At 47.5% G+C, this 21913-nt stretch overlaps 1 protein-coding gene across 1 annotated transcript in view; it reads right to left on the bottom strand.

The window, feature by feature from the left end:
• The window catches only part of FHOD3 (formin homology 2 domain containing 3), a 521276-nt gene that overhangs the window by 410964 nt on the left and 88399 nt on the right, over window positions 1-21913 (bottom strand). Inside the window, 2 exon segments of the mRNA XM_004703087.3 lie at window positions 8843-8907; window positions 21353-21459. Coding sequence (XP_004703144.3) covers window positions 8843-8907; window positions 21353-21459 — 172 coding nt within the window.

The raw sequence follows: 21913 nt of genomic DNA, 5'->3' as shown, positions 1-21913 counted from the left end.
CTAGACTAGAGCATGTACACGGGTACAGATAAGAGCTGGAAACACAGGGAATCCAGGACAGATAAACCCCTCAGGACCAATAATGAGAGTATCCATACTGATCACAATGATCTACATATAACCCCCTCCCAGGGGTAGGACAACAGAAAAGTGGATGAAGGGAGACATCAGTTGGTGTAAGACATGAAAAAAAAAAAAATTTATAAATTATCAAGGGTTGATGAGGGAGGGTGGGGAAAGGAGGGGAAAAATAAGGATCTGATACCAAGGGCTCAAGTAGAATGAAAATGTTTTGAAAATGATGATCGCAACAAATGTACAAATGTGCTTGACACAATGGATGTATGGATGGATGGTGATGAGAGTGGTAGGAACCCTTAATAAAATGATTTTTTAAAAATTCAACACCCTTTTTTGGTGAAAACCCTAAAGAAGATCAAATTGAAGGGAAATTCCTATATATGTTTCAAGGCAAATATAAAAATCAAGAGACCGCATTATACTTCATGGAGAAAGTTCGAGACAAGGATGCCTACTCTGATCACGTCCATTGAATATTATATTCAGAGTCATAGCTTCAGCTGTGTGTGTACCCCAAAATCCCACAAGCAAACGTGGAAGAATTTAGCACACTTGGTAGGTAGAGGGCTGACAAACAAACACCAGGAGGGCTTCTACTTCTAGACACCAGCAATAAGAAATCTGAACGGGAAATTAGGGAGACAATTCTACTTACAATAACATCTAAAAGAAGAAAATACCTAGGAATAAATCTAACCACTGATATGAAGGGATTATCCAATAAAAATTAGAAAGCACTGCTGAAAGAGATTTGAAAGTACTTATATAAATGGAAAGATGTTTCATGTTGATGGATTGGAAGAGTTTAAATTGGCAAGATGTTAATACTACACAGAGCCATCTGAAGATTCCATATAATCCCAACAAAATTCCAACAACGTTCTTTACAGAAATGAAAAATAAAAGAAAGTCCTTAACTTGATATGAAGGACCAGAGGTCCAGACTAGCTAACACAGTGCTGAAAATCAAGAAGCACGTGGAAGGACTCACCCCTCCTGACTTTCAAACACACTGTACCCCTCCAGAATCACAGGGCGCTGGCATGGGTACAATGCCATGCACGTAGAGAAAAGAGAGCCCAGAGCGAAGAGGAGCTTCCAAAAGTCTGTGCGAAAGATCGAATTAAAAAATAACAAAATACAGAATGCTCACATTTCAAAAACCAGGCAAAAAATAAAACCATGTCTATTATTTGAAAAAACAAAACAACAAAACTTTTCCACAGACGTTTTGATGAGCCCATGGAAACCCGCACATCTACAGCCTGCTGGTTGTTGACAGGGGTGCTAACTCTGTCTGGTGGGAAGAAAAGAGTTCCTTTGATAAATGGTGCTGGGAAAGCCGGATTTCCACATGCAAAAACTGAAATAGGATTCATATCTCCCATCACACACAAAAACAAATTCACGATGGTCTCAGTACCTACAGGTGCAGCCAAGACCATGAAATTCTTAGAAGAAAATGTAGGGGCAGTGCTGTGGGATCTAGCCTTCAGCAATGAGTTATCTAATGTAATCACAGAACCACAAACAGTAAAAGACAAAAATGAACAAATGGGGTCTCATAAAAATTTTTTTGTCGTAAAAACTTTACCAAAAAAGTTAAAAGACAAGCTACCAGCTGGGTGAATATTTACATAAATCATGTTTCAGACAAGAGTCTACTTGTCAAAATATATATATATAATAGTAACTTCTACAACTTGAGAGGGAAAATATAAAAACCCAATCATAAAATGGGCAAAGAACTTGAACAGACACTTCACCCAAGAGGACATTCAAATTACCACCAGCCGCCTAAAGATGCAGCAGAGTGAGACAAATCAGAATCACAATGAGCTGTCATTTCATTCCCACTAGGATGGCTAAGCTGAACAAATAAATCACAAGTGGCGAGGACGTGGAGAAATTAGAAAGTAAAATAGTATGGTCATTGTGGAAATAGTGTTGCAATTCATCAAAAAACTAAGCTGATACCAAGGGCTCAAGCAGAAAGCAACTCTTTTGAGAATGATGATAGCAACAAATGTACAGATATGCTTGACACGATGGATGTATATATTGTGATAAGAGTTGTACGAGCCCCCAATAAAATGATTTTTTTAAACTGAAAATAGAACTACCAGGGAACCTAGCAATTCTACTCCCACAAAGCTTGAACCCACGGACTCCAGAGATGTGTACATCAGTGCTCATTGGAGCATTAGACACAATAGCCCAAAGGTACAAACAACCTGAAGACCACTCGACAGACGGATTAAACAACATGTCGTGCACACATACAATGGAACCCCACTCAGTCAGTAGGAAAAATGAAGTCCTGATACATGCTACCACATGGATAGAGCTTGACAACATTATGCTGATGAAAGAAACCGATCACAAACAAATCGTGTATGGTCTCGCTTATATAAAAAGACAAGAAAAGGTAAATGTATACAGACCAAATGTATGACCAAAGTGTATTACCATGGCAAGAGGGAAAGGGAAAACAAGGGTTAATGGGGATGCAAATATCTTATTAAGGGTAGTTTATTATAGCTAATTATTTTAAGTTTTGTCATGAAGTTGTGTACCAGGAAAAACTTGGCAAAAGTTGTGTGCTCAATGTATTTACGATGGCAAAAAAAAAACTGAATCACTGCTGAAGGCGCTTAGGTACATGCAAAAACCTTATGGGATTTGATTCCTTGGAGGTTTAAGGTCAGGGGTTCTTGAAACATCACAGTTAATTAGCCTAATTAGTTTAGTGTTTCTGTTCTACATCCTAATTCATTATGTGATGCCAGGGGTCTTAAAACTTGCAAACAGCTGCCTAAGGCACAACAATTGGTCTCTAATTACCTAAAGCAACAGATGAAGAAGGAGAGCCAAGATTAAGAGGCGACTAGGGAGTGTGTTGCTAGTTGCCTCCGCAAACAATGACCTTGGCCTCCGCTTGTCATGAGACTAAAAGAATTCAACGGTGCCTGGCGACCACTGCTAAAAGATTCCACAGAATAGTTCTCAAGCAAAGGGGTGGCATGCAGAGCAGTATTTCAGGTTCTCATAGACTCTATTCTTTCTGGAGCTATGGAGGGTGGATGAACCCCTGACACTATTTCCTGGAGACCATCTTTAAGTCTCAACCAAAAACATCCCTTGCAGTCCTCTTAAAACTGAAAAATAGTTTCACTAGTAAAAAGTCTGCCTGAAGCATTATGCTCTTTTAAGGACTATTCATAAAACGAGAGGCAGACAGTCACAACCCAAAAGATGGGGACCTTGAGGGAGGAGCAACTCAGAAGAGGACGGGGAGGTTGGGGGCACAACTTGAATAACGTGATCAGCGTTGCTGAATCGTACATGCAGGAACTGTTGTGTTGATTGGTTTTGCTGTTGTGTTCTCAACAACAAAAACGAATAAAAGTGGAAGGAAAGACACTCTCCTTGCTCTGGCTAGCCTCGTGAAACGCGTCGGTGCTCTCATGCCCATCCTCATTTCCCTTCTTTCTTTTTTCATCCATTTTTGAAAGTGCATGCTCACACTACGGCCGTAGTCACATTTATTTCTCTGAGGTATCCAAGTTAAGGTAGATTAAGAAGACAAGTCCTGCAACATTTCCCCACAATATGTTGCCTCGTGTGGTCAAACCCAAAAATGCGCAGAGAGAAAAGTGACAGCGGTGATGAGCCCATAGGGCTAAAAGCTTGGAGGCCTGTCTCTGGACCGAAATCTCATTCCAGCCTCCTGCCAAATGCTTCCCAACTGCTGGGCTCTAGGCAAAGACCGTCTCCACTGCTTGCTGGGAGCATCAAAGCAGAGCCCACGTGCTCATTTTTCATGAGGTTTGCTCCATTGCTCGCCATGAGAGCTCCTCTTCACTCCAGTCCCGACAGGCGCTGGGCTCCACGTTAATACTGGAGAATTCCAAGGACGTGTCTCCTCCAATTCATCAGCAGCCCTGGATGCTAAACATTCCGACACTTAATAAAAGCAGGAATGAAGCCGGTGAGGAAAACATTGTTTCGGAGAAATGTTCTTGACAGCCTTTTAAACCTCCAAGACAAAATCTGATCCTGGATCTTCCCAGTCCAATGCTGGGGTGGGAAAGAAGGCCTTTGGGGGTCAGATATGGTCGGTGGTCTGAGGCCGTGGCCAGTGTGTCCAACACCTATACTCACTCATCTACTTCTATGAAGAGGGGAGATAATTTTGAAAAGAAAAAAGGCCTCAGACAATTCACGTGAAGAAATTGTTTGGGTTTGTTTTGATTTTTGTCCTCCCCCTTTGTCATTTTCTCCATTGAGGTTTTAACTGGAAATTGTTTCAGATTTGGGTTTTATTCCATCCATCCCAAAGAAATCCATCTAATGTTGCCATTTGGAAAGAGTAAGAAGATGTCACAATGAGGGGAGGTGCTTCATAAAATGATGCATACATTCCATTGCATAGACATAACCAAAGGGTAATATTATAATAAATCTATTCCAGATCCTGTCAATAATAGGAAATGAAATAAGAAATCGTTTTCAATAAAAAGAAAGAAAAAGTTGCCTTCTTCAGTGTGACAGTTAATTTTGAGAGTCAATCCTTCCCTCCCAACACAATCAAGCCTGAGTGGTTAATGGTGAAAACCAGGTAAAGAGAGTACCCTTAGACAAAAGATACACTAGCTCCTACGACTTTATTTGAACTTACGGTTCTGGTGACTGACCCTCCATCACAGTCCCTGAGATGAGGGGCTGTGGGTCATCAGATGAGGAGACAGGCGTGAATGGTCTGCTGCAGGCCACAATCAATGTTTTCAATCAGGGTCTATTCCCTGGGATTTCATGCGGACCTACTTTTACAAACCACTCCAATAATGTGGTCTACAATTGTCATTTCTGTTTCTTTGAAATCAAGCAAGAATTGAAGACACTTATACATCTAATGGCTCTGTCTGCATTTTAACAAGGGTCTCCTACTTTCTATTGGGATTCACAAAAGTTTGACAATCATGCCTTTTCAGTAACCATCTTTGAATCTTTATAAAACATTCAATATATTTCCACAGAAGCAGTGATCTTTTTTCTTAAACATTGTATTGTGGTTTGGGTGAGAGTTTACAGGCAAACCGGGTTTCCCATTCAACAACGTACGCTTATTCTGTTTCATGACACGAGTTACAATTCCTTCCATGTATTCGAACTCTTCCCACTTTCTCCTTGGGCTCCTATTTCCATTGAGTCTTCTGAAGCAAATACTTTATATGCATACTTAATCAGCTTATAAAATACTTATATACTATTCATTCCACTTATATAATCCCAACCAGTGGTTTGAGATCAAACACACTGACTTTGTCAGCACACAGTTCAATCAATGACTCAGTGCAGGAAAACCTATGTCCTTGCTCCCAGAGAGTGGGGATGAGTGGTCGTCCAGCCTGCCACAGTTCCATAACTATTACATGAAGGCTGCTGAATATTTAAATTAATACAGCAAGTTAATAAGAGGGAAATTAGGGAAGCATCTCTACTTGAAATATGTTAGCGCATTGCAAAAGAGTGAATTTTCTTTCCTTTTTTTTGGTTATGGTTTTTTTTTGTTTGTTTTTACTTAAAAGATCATTTTATTGGGGGCTCATAGAATTTTCCTCAAAGAACATTCTCATTCCAATTTTTATCTATTCCATTTTAAGCGAAGTTTGCTTTCCACTAATTAGCTATTCCTGGAAAATAGCAATCTACACTCATGCCACAAATCTCCAGTGGTTATCAGATATACATATATACATATTTTAACTGTGTTAAGCATATTTTAATTGTGACACAACAGCTGCAAAAATGGGCTCCCAGATAACAATTGTAAGGCTGACGCTAGACTTGGCAGGGAGTGTTCTATCTACATAGATAGATCGCTTCGCCCACACGGAAAGAGCACTCCAGCCTGTGTGATCACTAAGTGTCAACAGGATCAGAAGATCCAAATCAAGCAATTATATCAAGGCAAATGAGGTGGGTCGGAGTGGTGACCCAAAGCCCATCTGTACATGATTGGATATCCCCTCACAGAAGGGTCACAAGGAAGGGGCGAAAGCCAAATGGCAGCTTGGGCATCCTTCAAGGACTCAGATTATGTTCCCTTTCAATGTTAACTCTGAGTTTGGGGAACAAAAATAAGTCTGAAGGGGAAAGAGCAGGGATACGGGGTCACTAGGGTAATGTTTCCCAACGACATTCTCATAGGACCGCCCTTGCTACCCTCAAAGAGTGAGCAGGCCCATTGTGATGGGAACAAATTCTCGTTGCAATTTCCCTGACCCCTCGCCAGTGCAGTTTTCAATTTTCTTAAAACTACTTCTTATTAAGTTCCTGTGCTCATCCTGAGAACATGTACCAAGATGACCCCTTTGGAATTCAAAACACAGTTACTAGAACCTTCTGAGCTGACTGCTCTGCCTTGAACTTAATTGGTCCCTCAGAAGGCACAGTTTTGATTGGACCTTTTTAATTGATGTCACTCTAAGAAGACTAAGACGTGTGTGAACACTTGTCTGTGGCCAGCCACTGAGGGCAGAAACACGTTCAGAGACGTCTCGTTTGGAACAAACCCATGCATGTATGAACTGCAAACCTAGTAGTGATATTTTTTGACCAATGAATGGATGGATGGAGGGATGGAGGGATGGAGGGATGGAGGGATAGCTCTTGATACACAAATACACATATATGTGTATGTCATGAACATTCCATTATCTTTTTATTCCATCTTTCTTTGAGCAGTAAGGTCTTTTGTGTGTGTAAGACAAAATATTTGCTGTTTCCACATTTTTGGCAGGTACAGTTCAGTGGCATTAATTCCATTCATTATGCATTACAACCATCAGCAGTATTATTTCAACCAATATTAACTTCTACAGCAGTGGTTCTCAACCTTCCTAATGCCACGACCCTTTCATATAGTTCCTCATGTTGTGGTGCCCCCCCCCAACCATAAAATTATTTTTGTTGCTACTTCATCACTGTAATTTTACTACTGTTATGAATCGGGCTGCCCTTGTGAAAGGGTCGTTCGACCCCCAAAGGGTTCGTGACCCACAGGTTGAGAACCGCTGTTCTACAGGATGCAGTACATGCTATACGCCTGGATTTGAACTAGAATACAGAAGAAGGCTGGGAGAAGTATATCTAAAGTCATAGGGTACAGTCTTTAGGTAGACATGATTCATACAAATAAAATAACTGGAAAAGTGTAAAGCAGGTAATAAAACATAACTGTTTTATTATCATGTTCTACCATCACTTCCATGCTACATGTAGGCAGTTGAGATGCAGCATGATCTATGTTGACTGAAGGTCTGACATATAGTACTGCATTTCCCCCCAAACGGCAAAGCTTCATTGCCCCTGACCTCCTCCTAGTCCCTTGGGTGTGTGAGTTGACTACCCGCCAGTCACTCCATAGAGAGATTCCGACCAAGGCTGTCACTGAGACACGGGCAAGCTCGCACCACACTCAGCATGAAATGAAGGAAAATGACACAAGCTGTCTTCCACATCCAGCCACCCGTGCCTTCTCTGGATCTCCAGCAGGGGAGGGAGCGGGGACTAGATGCAATTCCTCCCTATCCACCGATGGATGGACACCACGCTACAGCTGTGGGCTAGGACCCTCAAAAGGAGGAATTCTCTGCTCTGCTACTTTTAGTATGGCTGTTCCTGAGTATAGTCTGGCATTAGGGCCTTGATACATATTAGTTAAAAGCAAAATTGCTCAGATATAAGGAACTTCCACCCAGAGAGTGTACCTTTTTTGGTTCCTTCTTGTATGATGATATCTTAAAGTTGCTTTTATAACTTAGAGACCAAAGCCAAGAAGAAACCTGGCCAAAACTGTAGAGACTATTCACAGAGGGGCTGTCTATTTGGCATAAACGCAATTTCACTGCAATTTGGCTGTCTTTAGGCAGAAGGTCCAACGGACCCAAGAAAACCAAAGGCCACCATGAAGTTCCAGAGTGGCCATGGGGGCCACTCTGAGCCCCCCAAAACATTTGTTCACTTACCACTGTTTTGTACTGTGTTCCCCCCTCGCCACCAACACCAAACCCATGGCTATCGGATCAATTCTGACTCATCACAACCCTTAGGACAGACGAGACTGGCCCTGTGGATTTCTGAGACCATAACTCTTTACGGGAGTGGAAAGTCTCGTGGTTTTTTTTTTTCGGGAAGAGCAGCTGGTAGCTTCTCCCAAGGAGTGCCCAATGCATAACCCACTGCGCTGTGTCCCCCGCCACCCCATCCCATGCCAATTGAAGCTGTCCTTTTCAGCCATTTAACCAAGCCTCAGCCTCCACTTCCTTACCAGGAAGCTCAGAGCTTCCAGAAGCACGCAGGGGCTCGTGCTTCCACCCACAGCAGGGCGTCTCTGAAGACTTCTGGCAGCCCAGCCTCCCACCCTCAGGGCTGGAGGCTGACGCTGGCATGCCCAGGAAGAACTTCACCTCACCCAGCCTGGCAGACCAAACTTGATTCAACAATACCTCAAGCTCCATTCACTAGCCAAGAAGCTATGGAAATCGGAATGAAACAGGGCTGGAAGAGTGATTGCTATCAGTAGCTTCCCACAAGAACGCAAACCATCTATGACCAGGGTGAATTCAAGGAGCTGGCATAACAAAGCATATTTTATTTGATCCCATGTCTCATCGTGTGTGTGTGTGTGTGTGTGTGTGTGTGTGTTGAATCGATGAGCAACATGACATGCATCCCTTCTGTAGATGTCACTCACCAATACAGGCATGGACCCTCACTGACAGCTGTGTCCTTAGGATGATGCTATTCTTCTTGACCCTCCTAAAGGAGACAGGAGACAAAACATGGGCATCAGAGGCACCGGCCAATGAGAACAGTTCATTCGCATGCTACCCATCAAGTCTTCCTCCTGAACTTGGAGGTTCTGAAATACCATCTGAACAATGCTCCCGAGAAGCAAGGGTGCTACACTGAATAAGAATCTCTTCTGGAATCACATGACGTCACACGGTCTTAAGAAAAACTAAATACTAAAACATGACTATGTTGGAATGGCACACCCATTTCACTGCCAAATTCCATCCACAGAGTTAGCACGTCATCGTATTTGACCATATTGCAGAGATTATGAATTCTGTGGCCCTGAAGTGAAATCCCGGAACATAGCTACACAAATCCACTTGACCATCACCACGGCCAAGCTGACAGTCTCGGAAAATAGGAAAAGGGAACGCATGGTGGGCTTATCAGAAAACGCCACTGGGCAGTGTATCAATTCAACACTGTGACAGATCTCCTTGACTACTCCATAGGAAGATGGGAGTACACAGAAGGATAGTAAGTGGTCGTTGTTAGGAATGCCGTCCATTAGCTCAGAAGCAACAAAGCCCACACGGAAGCAGCACACCAGCCTGTGTGATCACGAAGTGAAGTGATCAATTATCAGGCATCAAAGAAGAAAATAATCAAATCATTGTGAAAGAGGGGTGAAGATTGGGGACCCAAGACCCATCTGTAGGCAACTGGACATCCCCTTACAGAAGGGTCGCAGGGAGGAGACGAGCCAGTCAGGGTGCAGTGCAGCAACGATGAAACATACAACTTTCCTCTAGTTCCTAAATGCTTCCCCTTCCACGATCATGATCCCAATTCTACCTTACAAATCTGGCTAGACCAGAGGATGGACACTGGTACAGATAGGAACTGGAAACAGGGAATCCAGGATGGATGATCCCTTCAGGACCAGTGCTGAGAGTGAGTGAACCGATTACAAGGAATGCCGTCCGTAGGTCACACCTCTGCTTCTTTCTCCCTTCATTTCCCATAAGGACAAAAGAGGAGGGACCTCGTTCACACTCAATTCTGCCCTACCTAGGGCTCATCCTGCTTCATGCAGAGGGGGACTAAAGCGCAGAGAGGTTGATAAAAGGGAAACAGGAGACCATCTGAGTCCTTTCTGCCTGGGGGTAGCAAAGTGTGGATGTTGAGATTTGGAGGGAAGGGGAAATCCAGTCAAGAAAGACGAAACACAGCCAGCCAGCCGGCACGGCAGCGGGTGACACGCTGGGTCTATCAAGGGCTGATTCCTCCACCACCGTTCTTCGCATCTTCCAGGAGCTCTCCTCTCTCCCCACCAGGGTTTGATTTGCCACAGGCTCTGGCTGGGCCCTGCTTCCCGGTTCGGAGGCTGTGAAGAAGGGGAGGTGGGCACAGATCTCACCAGGGTACATTATTAATATTGTATGGGTTCACCATAAGGACTGACACAATTATGTTTTTTATTCTCAAAACCAGATTAAGAGGGTTAATTTTAATTAACCATTTTCTTTCTTTTCAAAGGCACCCTGGCGGGGCAGTAGTTCAGCACTGAGCTGCAAAATGCAAGGTCAACAGTTTGCATCCACCAGCCACTCTGTGGGAGAGTGTGCTCCGAGCAGCAGTCTTAGAAACCCCATGGGCAAGTCTACTCTCTCCTGCAGGGTCCTTTTGAGTCAGAATCAACAGCGGTAGGCTGGTTTTGTGGTATGCTCGGCAAGGAGGAAGGAAAACCAGCCACAAGTGCGTTGCTAGCCTGTAGCTGTCTCCAGCTCGGCTGCTGTTCATGGGTGGAGATTCGGCACTGGAAGCTCACTCCAAACCCAAAGAGCCTGTTTAAAATTTCATTCTGCTTCACCTTGTTTGCTCTGTGCCCCAAGCAAGGCGTCGGCTTCAAAGAGCACACAGCCACCACACGGCACACTGGACGCATCTTCCAAAGCCAGGTTCCGGATTCCTGGGATGCAGTTTCTCAAACCTCTGCTGCTGATAAAAACATTTTTTCATTCTCTTTCCATAATCCTGACGTTGACACACCTTCAACTCTTGTGGCCATACCAGGAAGAAAGCACGGGGAGGTGCCTTGAACTTCACTCCCGAACAACGCACTTGAAAGGCCTTTTGTCTGCTCTGCCGGGAACAATGTTATGGGTGGCAGCACCGTCCAGGAGGTGTATGGTCTCAGCGTCACCGGGCAGGGTCGAGCCAGGAGGAGCAGGAAATCAGTAGCCCCTGGGGGATGCCCATCGTCAACTCTTAGAAATGGCAAATTAAAAATCTTCAGATCTGAAGGACGTTCTGTAATTCACATTACCAGCTGTCAGGAGTCAATGCTGAATGTCAAATGAATGACAGGCAGGGGCTTTAGACACCCCAAGGTGAAATGCACAGTGGCTGGGGAAACACTTCGGGACATCTCAAGTTCTCGAAAATTAGAGAAATAGCCCCACCCCCACCCCACCTCATAGGCCCCACTTTCATCTCCCAACAAGCAGGACTTTTCATTTTGAGTAGGAGCTTGTTTTCCCAGAGTGCTCTAGTTCCACGGGCGGTGAGTGTGCGGGGTGCTAGCCACCTGTGTGGGAACTAGGCTGCTCTTTCCAAGGAAGCCACACAGGTGTGAGACCCTGCAGCTTCACCTTCTGTGTCTGTGCAATGGAGGTGGCTAAACTGAGCCCACACAGAAGTGAAGCCAGTCTAGGATCAAAAAGGAGCCGTGTAGCGCATATCTTTGTACGCTCCCACGTGAAGTACCAGAGGGCTACAGAACATTCGTGGAAAAATGAAACTGAAAATTAATACATTTTTCTCCTTGAACTTTTTGAAGTCCCCTCATCTAATATTATGCTAGAAAATATATCACATTTTCTTGAATACCTTAGATAAACCCAACTTTTTAGTAATTTAGCATACCCATTTAAAAATTATTTGTTTAATTTAATTTTGATTTCTTTCCTTTTTCCTATTTCAGTATCTTATTCATTTTTGGTGACAATATGTACAACCAGGCATAGAACTGCTAACCTCAAAGTCAGTAATAGTTCAAGCCCACTCGCTGCTCAGTTGAAATTTGAGGCTATCTGCTCCCATGAAGGTGTAGCCTCAGAAACTCTATATGGGTTTTGTTTTTATGGTTTGTAATGGACTCAATGACAGTGTGTTTGGGTTTTTTGTGGGTTTATACACACAACCAAGCAGGCATCCATTCAGAATTCCCATATGAACAGACCAAGATCACTGGTTATGTGCTACACCATGTGCCACCATTCTCATTGCCCCCACCCATACTGCTGCATCACGATTCATCTCGGTTATCTGCCCCTTACAGTTCTCATCTGAGCTGTGGATGGACCGTTGTCCAAGTCAGCTCGTAGACAGATGATTCTGAGAGAGAGCTCTGTGAGAGGCAAATATGGTTTATTAATTGGGCTGAACTGTTGCTTAACAAAAGAGTCTTGGGACAGTTTAGTGATTATTTCCAGGCATTCATTCTGGGAGTTCCTAGGAATCTCACTTTTTTTACTATTATTAATTATATCATCTCGGATCCTTCTGCTGTCATGTTCTATCTGCTCTGCCAGGTTCTCGACACACTGGCCTGCCATCAGAGACCCATATGGAAATGGGAACCGAGGGCTGGTGAAGTGTGTTGACAGGAAGGAGCCCCCCACCCCAATCTCAATTGTAGGTGTTTGGGCAAAAGGCAGGGGCTAGCCAAGGGGCAGGCAAGGGGCCAGTGAGAGTGGCCGAGGTTCCACCAGGTCAGAGGAGTGGGCTCCCAGCTCTCCTTCCTGCTCCGACCCCCTTGAGGCCGATATTACTACTCTTCCCATTTTCCGGAGAGGAAGACAGAGCCTGGGGGAATGATGGCGTCTTCGTTAAGTCAACTGGATGGGGGAGGCAGACCCATGGCTGAAAGTGTAGCAATTGACTCCATGGTCGCTCGCCCCGCCCTGCCTTTCCCTCTGCCACTCCTTCGTGATATAACCTCCTCCGGGGCTTGCAACAGGCAAGAGTCCTGGCTTTTTTATGTGAAACTAGTCTAACCGCAATACTAAAGCCTACGAGAAGGAACGTGTGTGCCCACACAGCAACCACCATGATGCCATTAAGCTGCCAAACTATAAGAAAATACTAGCAACCCGAATTTTGCAATATGTGAAAATAATGTTACAGGACCAAATAGGGTAGGGGTGTTCAAACTTTTTAAACAGGGGGCCAGTTCACTGTCCTTCAAACCCGTTGGAGGGCCGGACTATAGTTTAAAAAAAAACTATGAACAAATTCCTATGCACACTGCACATATCTTATTTTGAAGTAAAAAAACAAATGGAGGAAAAACACCCGGCGGGGCGGATAAATGTCCTCTGCGGGCCGCGTGTGGCCCGCAGGCGGTAGTTTGAGGACCCCTGAAATAGGGTTTATTCCAGGAAGTCCTACTAATAAACCCAAACCAAACCCATGGCCATCAAGTTGACTTTGACTCAGAGTGGCCTTACTGGACAGGTTAGAACAGCCCCCGGGGTCCTCCAGGCTGCCCGTCTCTCTGGAAGCAGGCTGCCACGTCTCCCATGGAGCAGCCTGGTGAATTCAAACAGCCACATCTGTGGTGAGCAGCACCTCACCAGGAGGAGGGAGTGGTTCTTCTTCCTTGTCTAAAGAAGTCTAACATTGTATCTAACATCTACCCGTGGGCGGTTAGGGTCCTTTTCCGTTCCGGAGCATCCTTCCCTCCACCGCTGCCTTGTCTAACTGATCCCTGACTACACAGCAGCTGGGGACTGGCTGCTAAGAATTTCTTTTGTCTTGGGTCATCTCACTGCTCCTCACTCCAAAGGTCTTCTGGCTGATTCGTTTGGCTTCTTTCAAGGAGATAGCCATATCATGTATTTAAGAAATAATCACTTTATCCCCCACCTTTCCAGTAAATATTTTTTTTCCTGCATTTCCTGGCTGGAACTTTGGAAGGCAAATTAAACAATCCTAGGTCTATCTTCTCCATCACCACCCCCGCCCCTATGGGATACAGCATCAGTTTGGGTTCAGACAAACCTCATCCTAATAGACACTGATGTTCACGGAATGCTTGTTATGCACCAGGCGAGGTTGGGAGCACTGTGTACAAACATACTCACTTAATCTTCACAGGTGTCTCATGAGGTCAGTGACATTACCGCCATTTTCAAGATGAAGAAACTGAAGCCCAGAAGGATTAAGCAACGGGGGAAAGGCATCCAGGAGGAAACTGACATGGCTCCAGCTCAACCCAGGACCCCAGGCCCATGCTCCCAGCAGCTGCCTCACAGGCAAGTGTGTCTTCCCTTAACCTCTCCTTGGTCATTCACTGCCCGGCTCCGTGTGAGGTGCACAGCCTCGGAGGAGCTGCCCTCCTGGGCTTCCACATTCCAAAGGTCAGCTGACCCTATGTGCTCACACCCGCTGTCCCCAAATCTGCCTTTGTGCAGCTGGTGAAACAGGAACGTGGCAAGGACCGAACCTGGCGTTCCGGAAAGCAGAGGCTGTTCAGCTTGACCTGAAAGTCCCCCGGGAGAGTGAGATGCCATTCCTATCAGCACAGCCCCTGCCAGGCAAACATCGCCAGCTTTTGAGCCCAGCCACCCTTCGGAATCAGCAGCCACCGCCAATCGGCTGCCCACACTCAAGGCCAATGCTACCCAGATGATGATGAGGGAACCATCTAAAATAGGCACTTGGTTCAAGGTGACACTATTTGAGGTATACCAGCCAGGATGTACTGGCACAGCTAAGGGGGCGTTCCCTTGAAGATGCACATTTCCCCCACAATAATGTCTAGGGCTTGGGGCCTAGGTCCCCAAATTTGGCTGACCAGTGGCATCACTTAGGAATCTAGTGAAACTGCAGCTCCTGGAGTTCTATTTGAAGCCTAAGGAGCCAATCTCTAGGGGCAGCCTAGAGACCTGGAGGTGCACCATGTCTCCAAGTGATTCCAATGAGCACCCACATTTGGAAGCCTGGGAGTGAGGGTGGGGGGACCAAGTTTGAACAAATAAATCTCATGGAAGCCACGTGTTTCAGTTTCTCAGGATCATACGTTTGTAAGAATAATATATGAAAAGTCTTTTGTGACTATTCTACTGAGATGTATGCAGCCAAAAGAATCTCTGGGTGATGCAAGTCATTCACATCCCAGGCTGCTCAGCCAAAGGTTGGAGGTCTAAGTCCACACAGAGGCACCGCAGAAGAACGTCCGGGTGATCTTCTTCTGAAACATCCATCATTATCAAGGATACGGAGCACGGTTCCCCTCAGACGCACACGAGGTCCGCCGGAGTCGGAATCAACTTGAAAGCTTCATGCCCTTCTCTTGCAAAGAGCAGACTCGGGCCTCCCTCCCCTCAAATATTATTCTGCCCTTCAAATTAGAACTAAACTATGATTCCATCCAAAGGTGAAAAACACACATTTGGCCCCAACCAGCATTTGGGAGAAAGAGACTCAAGGCCCCCTTGGCAATTGCCCCAGGGGGGTTTCCCCCTGGAAAGCCTCTGGGGGATTCAACAGGCTGCCCGGGTGAGCCATCAAGGAAAGGGCGCAATGCACTTAGAAGCTGGTAAACCAGAAGTACTAAGACTCATTCACGCAGCTGAAAGCTGCTCTCTGCTCTCCTCTCTGCTGCCATCTTGTCCCCCGGGGAAAACCCTAAGGCACTGGAAAGTACACAGAGAATTTCAGATGCAACTGTCCAGTTGGCACAGGAGTTAACTCGCTGTCCAACTTAAAAGTATTTTCAGGAATACGATCTCCCGCATGAGTGATTCTTGAACTTGGCTGCACATTGGAATCACATGAGTGAGGGGTTTTCAAAAATTGTTTTAAATCACTGGGGCCCTGGACCCACCTTCAAGTTCTGATTTCCTTGGTCTGGGGCAGTGTGTGAAGGGAGGTTTGAAAGTTCCTCTGGGAGTTCTGATCACCTCCAAGACCGGAAACCTATGCTGTGGGTTCCCGACCTGATTGTCTGGAAAGCTTTGTCCAAAGCTGGGCTTCCAGGCCCCACTCCAGGCCCCCTGAGGCAGGAACCGAGAAATCATCCTTTCTGAGCGGCAGCAGAGGTGCCAGGTCTTCCGGAGCCGCTAGTCAAGCCTGGCCCCCATGCTGGTGGGCAGGGCCCTCTGTTCTACCCTGCTCATTAGCTCAGCACAGCCCAGAACTTGCCCTAACAAGCGCCACTCCTTTGTCTGTGGTGGGCCATTTACTCTCCCCACCAGGCCAGAGCAGGCTCTGCAGCCCGCCCTTCATTCTGAGAAGGCCAGGGGCCCGTGATCCCTCCTCTTCACTGATTTTCCCGAAGAGCCTCAGCAGCAACACACCTGCACCCTCAACGGACATAATCGGCTTAAGAGGAAGAGAGGAGAAAACACTAATGTCTTTCCTTCCACACCCTAACCAAAACCTCTCTTTCAGTAGGTTGAAGGCTCTGGATGGCGCCGTTGGTTTTTCAGGTTCAGTAGGTCTTCTGAGATGTCAGGTGATTTCCCTTCCATCCTGGGCTGATAAGAAAGGAAGCCCTGATGGGCAGGTGACTGGATGAGGTGTGAGACTAGATCCTTCAAACCTGACGGCGTGGGAGACAAAGACCCCTTAAGAATCATCTAAGGCTGAATGAAGGCTTTGAAACCACCTCAGCCGACATTCCCCCATACCCACAAACTGCACAAATACCCCAGGGGGCTCACAACCCCCCCCACCCGCCCCAGTTCCTCGGGGTTCGTGAGCCACAGGGCTGGGAAGTTGGGTGTCTAAGAGCCAAACCAGGACCCTCTCCAAGTGCTCAGGTTTCGACATAAGCATGTCCACTGAAAAGCTGGCGGGGCCAGCCCTGCTGATAGGTTCCCTAGGACCCTTCCCCCCACCGCTGTCCAGGCCTCAGGCCATCCTTGCTGAGGGGACACTGCACAGGCCTTGTACTCTCGACCCCTCCGCCCCCAATCCCGTCACCCATGGGGACAAAGGTAGAGAGTTACCAGCCCGGCAGAAGATGCGGAACCTGAGAGGAGGTGGCTAGCCTCAAGCAGTCAGGGGATGGCAGAGGCAAGCACAAATGCCGCTAAGTACTGGAAATGCCTATGATGAATCCAACCATCACCCTGGTCCTGATGGCGTTCCCAAATCACTGGGTTTCTCCGGCCCACTCTTTGGCTCAAGCCACACCTCTCACCTCCTATCCCTTCCACCTCTCCAAGTCAGTTTTTCCCTCAGAGCTAACCTTCTCCAAGAGGGTCCACTGCAGACTCAGCTGGCACAGGTTCTTATCAGAGGGCCGGGCCAGGTAAGAATGAGGGGTGGGGGGATGGGGTGGGGCGAGAGCCAGCTCAGCCCTGCAGACCCAGCCTCAGTCTTGCTTTTCCCAACTGGAAACCGGGATCTCAGAATGGTGGACCTGCCAAGACCCTTACAGACCTAAAGCCGAGTGATTCCCATGCCCACCTCCTATCTTGAGGTTCATTTGCCAGGTATGGAGCCTGGGGGAGCCCCTACTTGCCCAGCTATTCTGGAAAACAAGGGCACCTTGAAATCCTGCGTTACCTCTGTGTGTGTGTGTGTGTGTGTGTGTGTGTGTGTGTGTGTGCACGTGCACCTGGGTGTCTTTGGGTGGGCGTTCACAGAGCCCATTCATTCTCCGTTCAACAGTCAAGGCACATTTGGTGCTGTGGCAGGAGTTGCAGTCCCCTCCACGGACCTTCAGTGTCCCCATTTCCAGTCCCCCCCCCCCTCTGGGCTTTGCTGTGGGACAACCGTGGGTGGCACAAGGTTGGGTAGCACAAGGTTGCTCAGAGTACAACCTTCCTCCCAGGTGTTTCTGATCACTTCATAGGCCTGGGTTTTGCCTGGAAGGTGATGCACAGGCGTGGGGTCAATTCCAGGTCTGAAAGGCATGGATGGGCCTGGTCATACAGAAGTGAAGGACTAGAGTGCTAACCAAAAGGCCACAGGTTTGAACCCACCAGCCACTCCTCAGGAGAAAGGTGGAGCTTCCGTAACGATTTACAGCCACGGAAACCCGATGGAGCAATGCTACTCTGCCCTGTTGTGTCGTCATGCGATGGAGTTGACGTGACGACAGTGGGGAAGGGACACAGTATTGGGGTGTGACCTGGTCACCATTAGACCAGTGCGTGTGGTCTTTTTTTTTCTTCATGATTCCAAGCTTTTTTCCACATTTCTCTGTCATTTGGCCCAGGACTTTGCTTGGGTGATTTTCAGAGAGCTGTAATCAAGGGCCCAGCTGAGTTCCTGGCCTCGAGGCACAGTGACGGCCCAGCTGCAGAGCCCACACTCCATGCCACCTGGCTATGCTGAGCTCTGCTCCACTCCTGTTGGGCGCCAGCACCCATCAGGACCCCTGGGAGGGAACCAAGGGTGAGCAGTACTGTGATCTTGTAGACCAGTGATCCCTCCCAGAGACCCTGTGGCTTGCCCGAGGTCACCGCGCGGCAGGACTGGGAATCTACAGAGGCTCCACGCTTTTCTTTCCACGTCACTGTTTCCCCCTGGCCTCGGAAGGCAGAGAACAGACCTGGCTCCACGCTGCTGGCAGAATCATTACTTTGCCCTTCTGCTTCTGAAGGTCTTTCTCCTCTTCTCTGATTAGCCATGGCTTGAGTGATAATTCCAAACAACGAGTGAGTTAATTTTTAATCTTGCTAGACAGGAGAAGGGTAATAGACAGGAACAAACCCTTCCAGCAAGGAAAACTCACCCGACACACTGCGCGCGCGCATTTGCTCTCCCCCCACCCCACCCCCTCCCTCTCTATTTCACATGGCCTGCAAGGACTATTTCCAAGACACAAGGCCCCACTCTGGGGAGAGTTTGGAGTGCCCAGTCAAATTTTCAGCTATCCAACATCTTTTGGGGTGCCTTCCCATTTGCTGTTCCCCACATCTTAAGCTCCACCTTGTCAGTGCTGCCCTGATTCCCTTTCCCACCAGCTCTTGCTGCTAAAATCAGACAGGTGACCTAGGCTCCGGCAATCTGATGGGCTCACGGCAACATGGTGACTTAAAAGGAAACACAGTAGGTACCTATGCACCAAAATCCACCCAAGGAGCTTACAGCAGAGCCCCTGGTCTCCCTCAAACAGCTAGAAAGAAGGTGCCGGCCTCTGGACAGTGGTAGCAATGATGTTTGTTCTGGAGCCCCACACAGTATGTCTGGGTGCTGTCCAAACCCGGACAGTGTTCAAGCTGTAAACTGACAGCCTCTTGTGAATTGACCTCAAGTCACCCAAGATACAAAGGTGCTCACTGCTAAGTAAAAGCAGAAGTCCCTTTGCCCAGATGCTCCTGGAAGTTGGCTGGGGCCATGGATGGATGCACGCTGGGGGACTGGTAACACCTGCCTTCAAAGCCGGCTCCACCGTGCACTGGGTCTGTCCTGCTAGGTGTGTAAATGACTCCTGACCCTCAGTTGCCTCAATTAAGAATGGAGACAGTAATAACCAAACACTGGACTGCTATGAGGATGAACGTGAGAAACGTGCTGTGAAGAAGGTACCTGGTGTTTGCTTAGACTACTGGGGGGCCCGTAAGTATTGTTCTTCTCCACGCTTCACTGTGGCTGCTGTTACCTCGGCTATCAGCTCCTCCCCACCCTCCCCTGCCGAGATCTCGCCCTCTCCAGTGTCTCTCCGTTTTTTAAGGAAGGGGAAAAAGTCAAACGGGAGAAGGTCTTCAAGCTTATACCACGAGACACATTTTTCAAGCTGACAATAATCTACTCATAACACGCCTGGGGTCCGTGTGATCAACGAGCCATGATGTCACCCAATTAGACCGCCATCGAGCCTGCATGTTGACATCTTGGGCAAAAGGAATGTCACCGTCCGACGCTTGGTAAAAGCGGCGAAGCATTCCCTTCCATCTTTCTGTCAAAGTGTTCATTTTTAAAAAAAGAAAAAAAATTAAAAAAATAAGAATGGTGGACAGAATGCAGCATGGCCTCGTGATGCCCGCGTGTGCCTGCAGCGTAGGGTGGTTCAGGTCCTCCCCACGCACGCAGTGCCACCCTCAGGACCACTCTGGAAACAGAGCAGGTCTCGCTGGAGAATCCTGCTGGCTCCTCCCAAGGATTCTGGCCTTCGGGGGGCTCACAGCCACACCATACAGGGACCCATTCTGGGACCCTGCCGTTCACCTGGCCACCAGTCCTTGCAAAACTCACTGCCATCACAATGACCTATGGGACAGAGCAGAACTGCCCCCATGGGTTTTCAAGGCTGCACATCTTTACATCAGGAGAACCCCTTTCTCCATGAAGCACCTGGGAGAATGGGCATCGGTATGTGGAGTTCCCCCAGTAGTGCATCTTTCTCCCGTGGAATGGCTGGGGGTAACCCACCTCCCCACTAGGGCTCCTAGTCCTTGCTGGGTACTGGGAAAATGGGAGGTGCCAGGCATTCAGACCTACTGGTGTTAACGCAGCAATGGAGAGGGGCAGTTATGGGAACAATGACAGTAAACTGTGACCAGTGCTCTAACAGGTGATGCCCAGGAATCCCTAGATACCCACTGGAGCTAGGACGCTACATGGAACCATCCCCTGAGAATGTTCCAGTGTCTCCCCATTATTTGAGCCACTGGTGAAACACTCGTGTGTTCAGGTAGGATTCAGCTGCCTGTGGTATTTTTTTTCACTCAGGCAAGTGAACACCAGATTAAAATAGTTGCATTGTCTGAAAAACAACAGGGAGCCTAAGGCAGAAGGTGGTGAGATCAGAGCTTGGCTCGAGATGGGGGAGGAGAGAGGGGAGGGAGGTCGTGGTCCCACCGAAGGCTGCTTCAGTGGTCCAGCAAGGACTCAGCAAGGGCTGCAGGCTTGGGAATACTCAGCGAGATCCCTCTCTCTAGATGTAGCTCTGACTCCTCTGTTCACTGCTTTCTCCAGACTCAGGGCAAATAGAAAGATGAAGTCACTCTGGGAAGAGACTAAGAATCAACATGCTATTAATGAACATAATTAATCATTATTTCCCCACTGTGATGAGTCGTAATGATTAAATGCAATGCAGCCTTGGCCAAGAACACTAACCAGCCAGTAAAGGATCAGAGCAAACCATTTTCCAAAGAGTTGCCCATAACAAAAATTTGGGAAGTGTTAGTCCAATGGTGGTTTAAATATATGAATAAAAACAATTTAGAATTCATGTAAATGACCTGTGCTTGATTAAACCATTCCAGAAATTTCCCCAGGGCAGGCTCCACCTGAGTCACCTTGGTCAAGAGGTGACTCAAAACAGAAAGGGTTGGTTGGCCTCCCCACTGGTGGTCGTTGGCCTCTCCCTCCTGTAGAGGAGGCTGGAATGGGAGGAAGGCTGGAGCTGTGTGTTTGTCTGGACCATGTTAGGGCCGCAGGGCTGCCCATTTCCCAGGAGACAGGCACCAGTCTGGCGGGCGATTGCCACTCTTACCCAGCGTCCTCCTGGAAGCCCTCTAACTCGTCCCGCTGTTCTGCCAGCGTTGCTTCCAAATCCAGGTAGGCGCCATTGTGGGAGAGCTGCAGTGCGCAGTCGTCGAGCTGCAAGAGAAGGAGACCGGTTAGCCCAGCCACCTCCCGAGAGGGTGCTCCTATGGATGAACCTGTTCGTGTTACCCTCGTGGGTTTCTTAAAAACCAAGCATTGCTCTCAAATGTAAACCATAACTACAGAAGGGTAGCAGATCTGTGACATCGGCTAAGTGGCACTGGCAGAGCCCCGAGATGAGGAGGCTGGGACACAGAAAGAGAACCAGGGACTCGCCCAATGCCGTCCATCACCTTGTGAATGGTGGAGCTGGGGAGTGGGTGTCCGCGGTTGGGTTCATGGCCCAGACATCGGCTTCCTCTCTCCTGCCCCAACCCCTCACCCCCACCCACCGCCAGCCTGTCAATTCCAACTCATAGCGACCCTACGTAGGGGATTCAAGACTATACATTTTTACAGGAGCAGACAGCCTCCTCTCTCTCTCTCTCTCTCTCTCTCTCTCTCTCTC

Source organism: Echinops telfairi, unplaced genomic scaffold, assembly GCF_000313985.2.
Source record: "Echinops telfairi isolate 266 unplaced genomic scaffold, ASM31398v2 ScPeMD7_7400;HRSCAF=8409, whole genome shotgun sequence".
Taxonomy (NCBI): domain Eukaryota; kingdom Metazoa; phylum Chordata; class Mammalia; order Afrosoricida; family Tenrecidae; genus Echinops; species Echinops telfairi.
The sequence above is the reverse complement of the archived record's forward strand: the minus strand, read 5'-3'. Positions and strand labels throughout refer to the sequence as shown.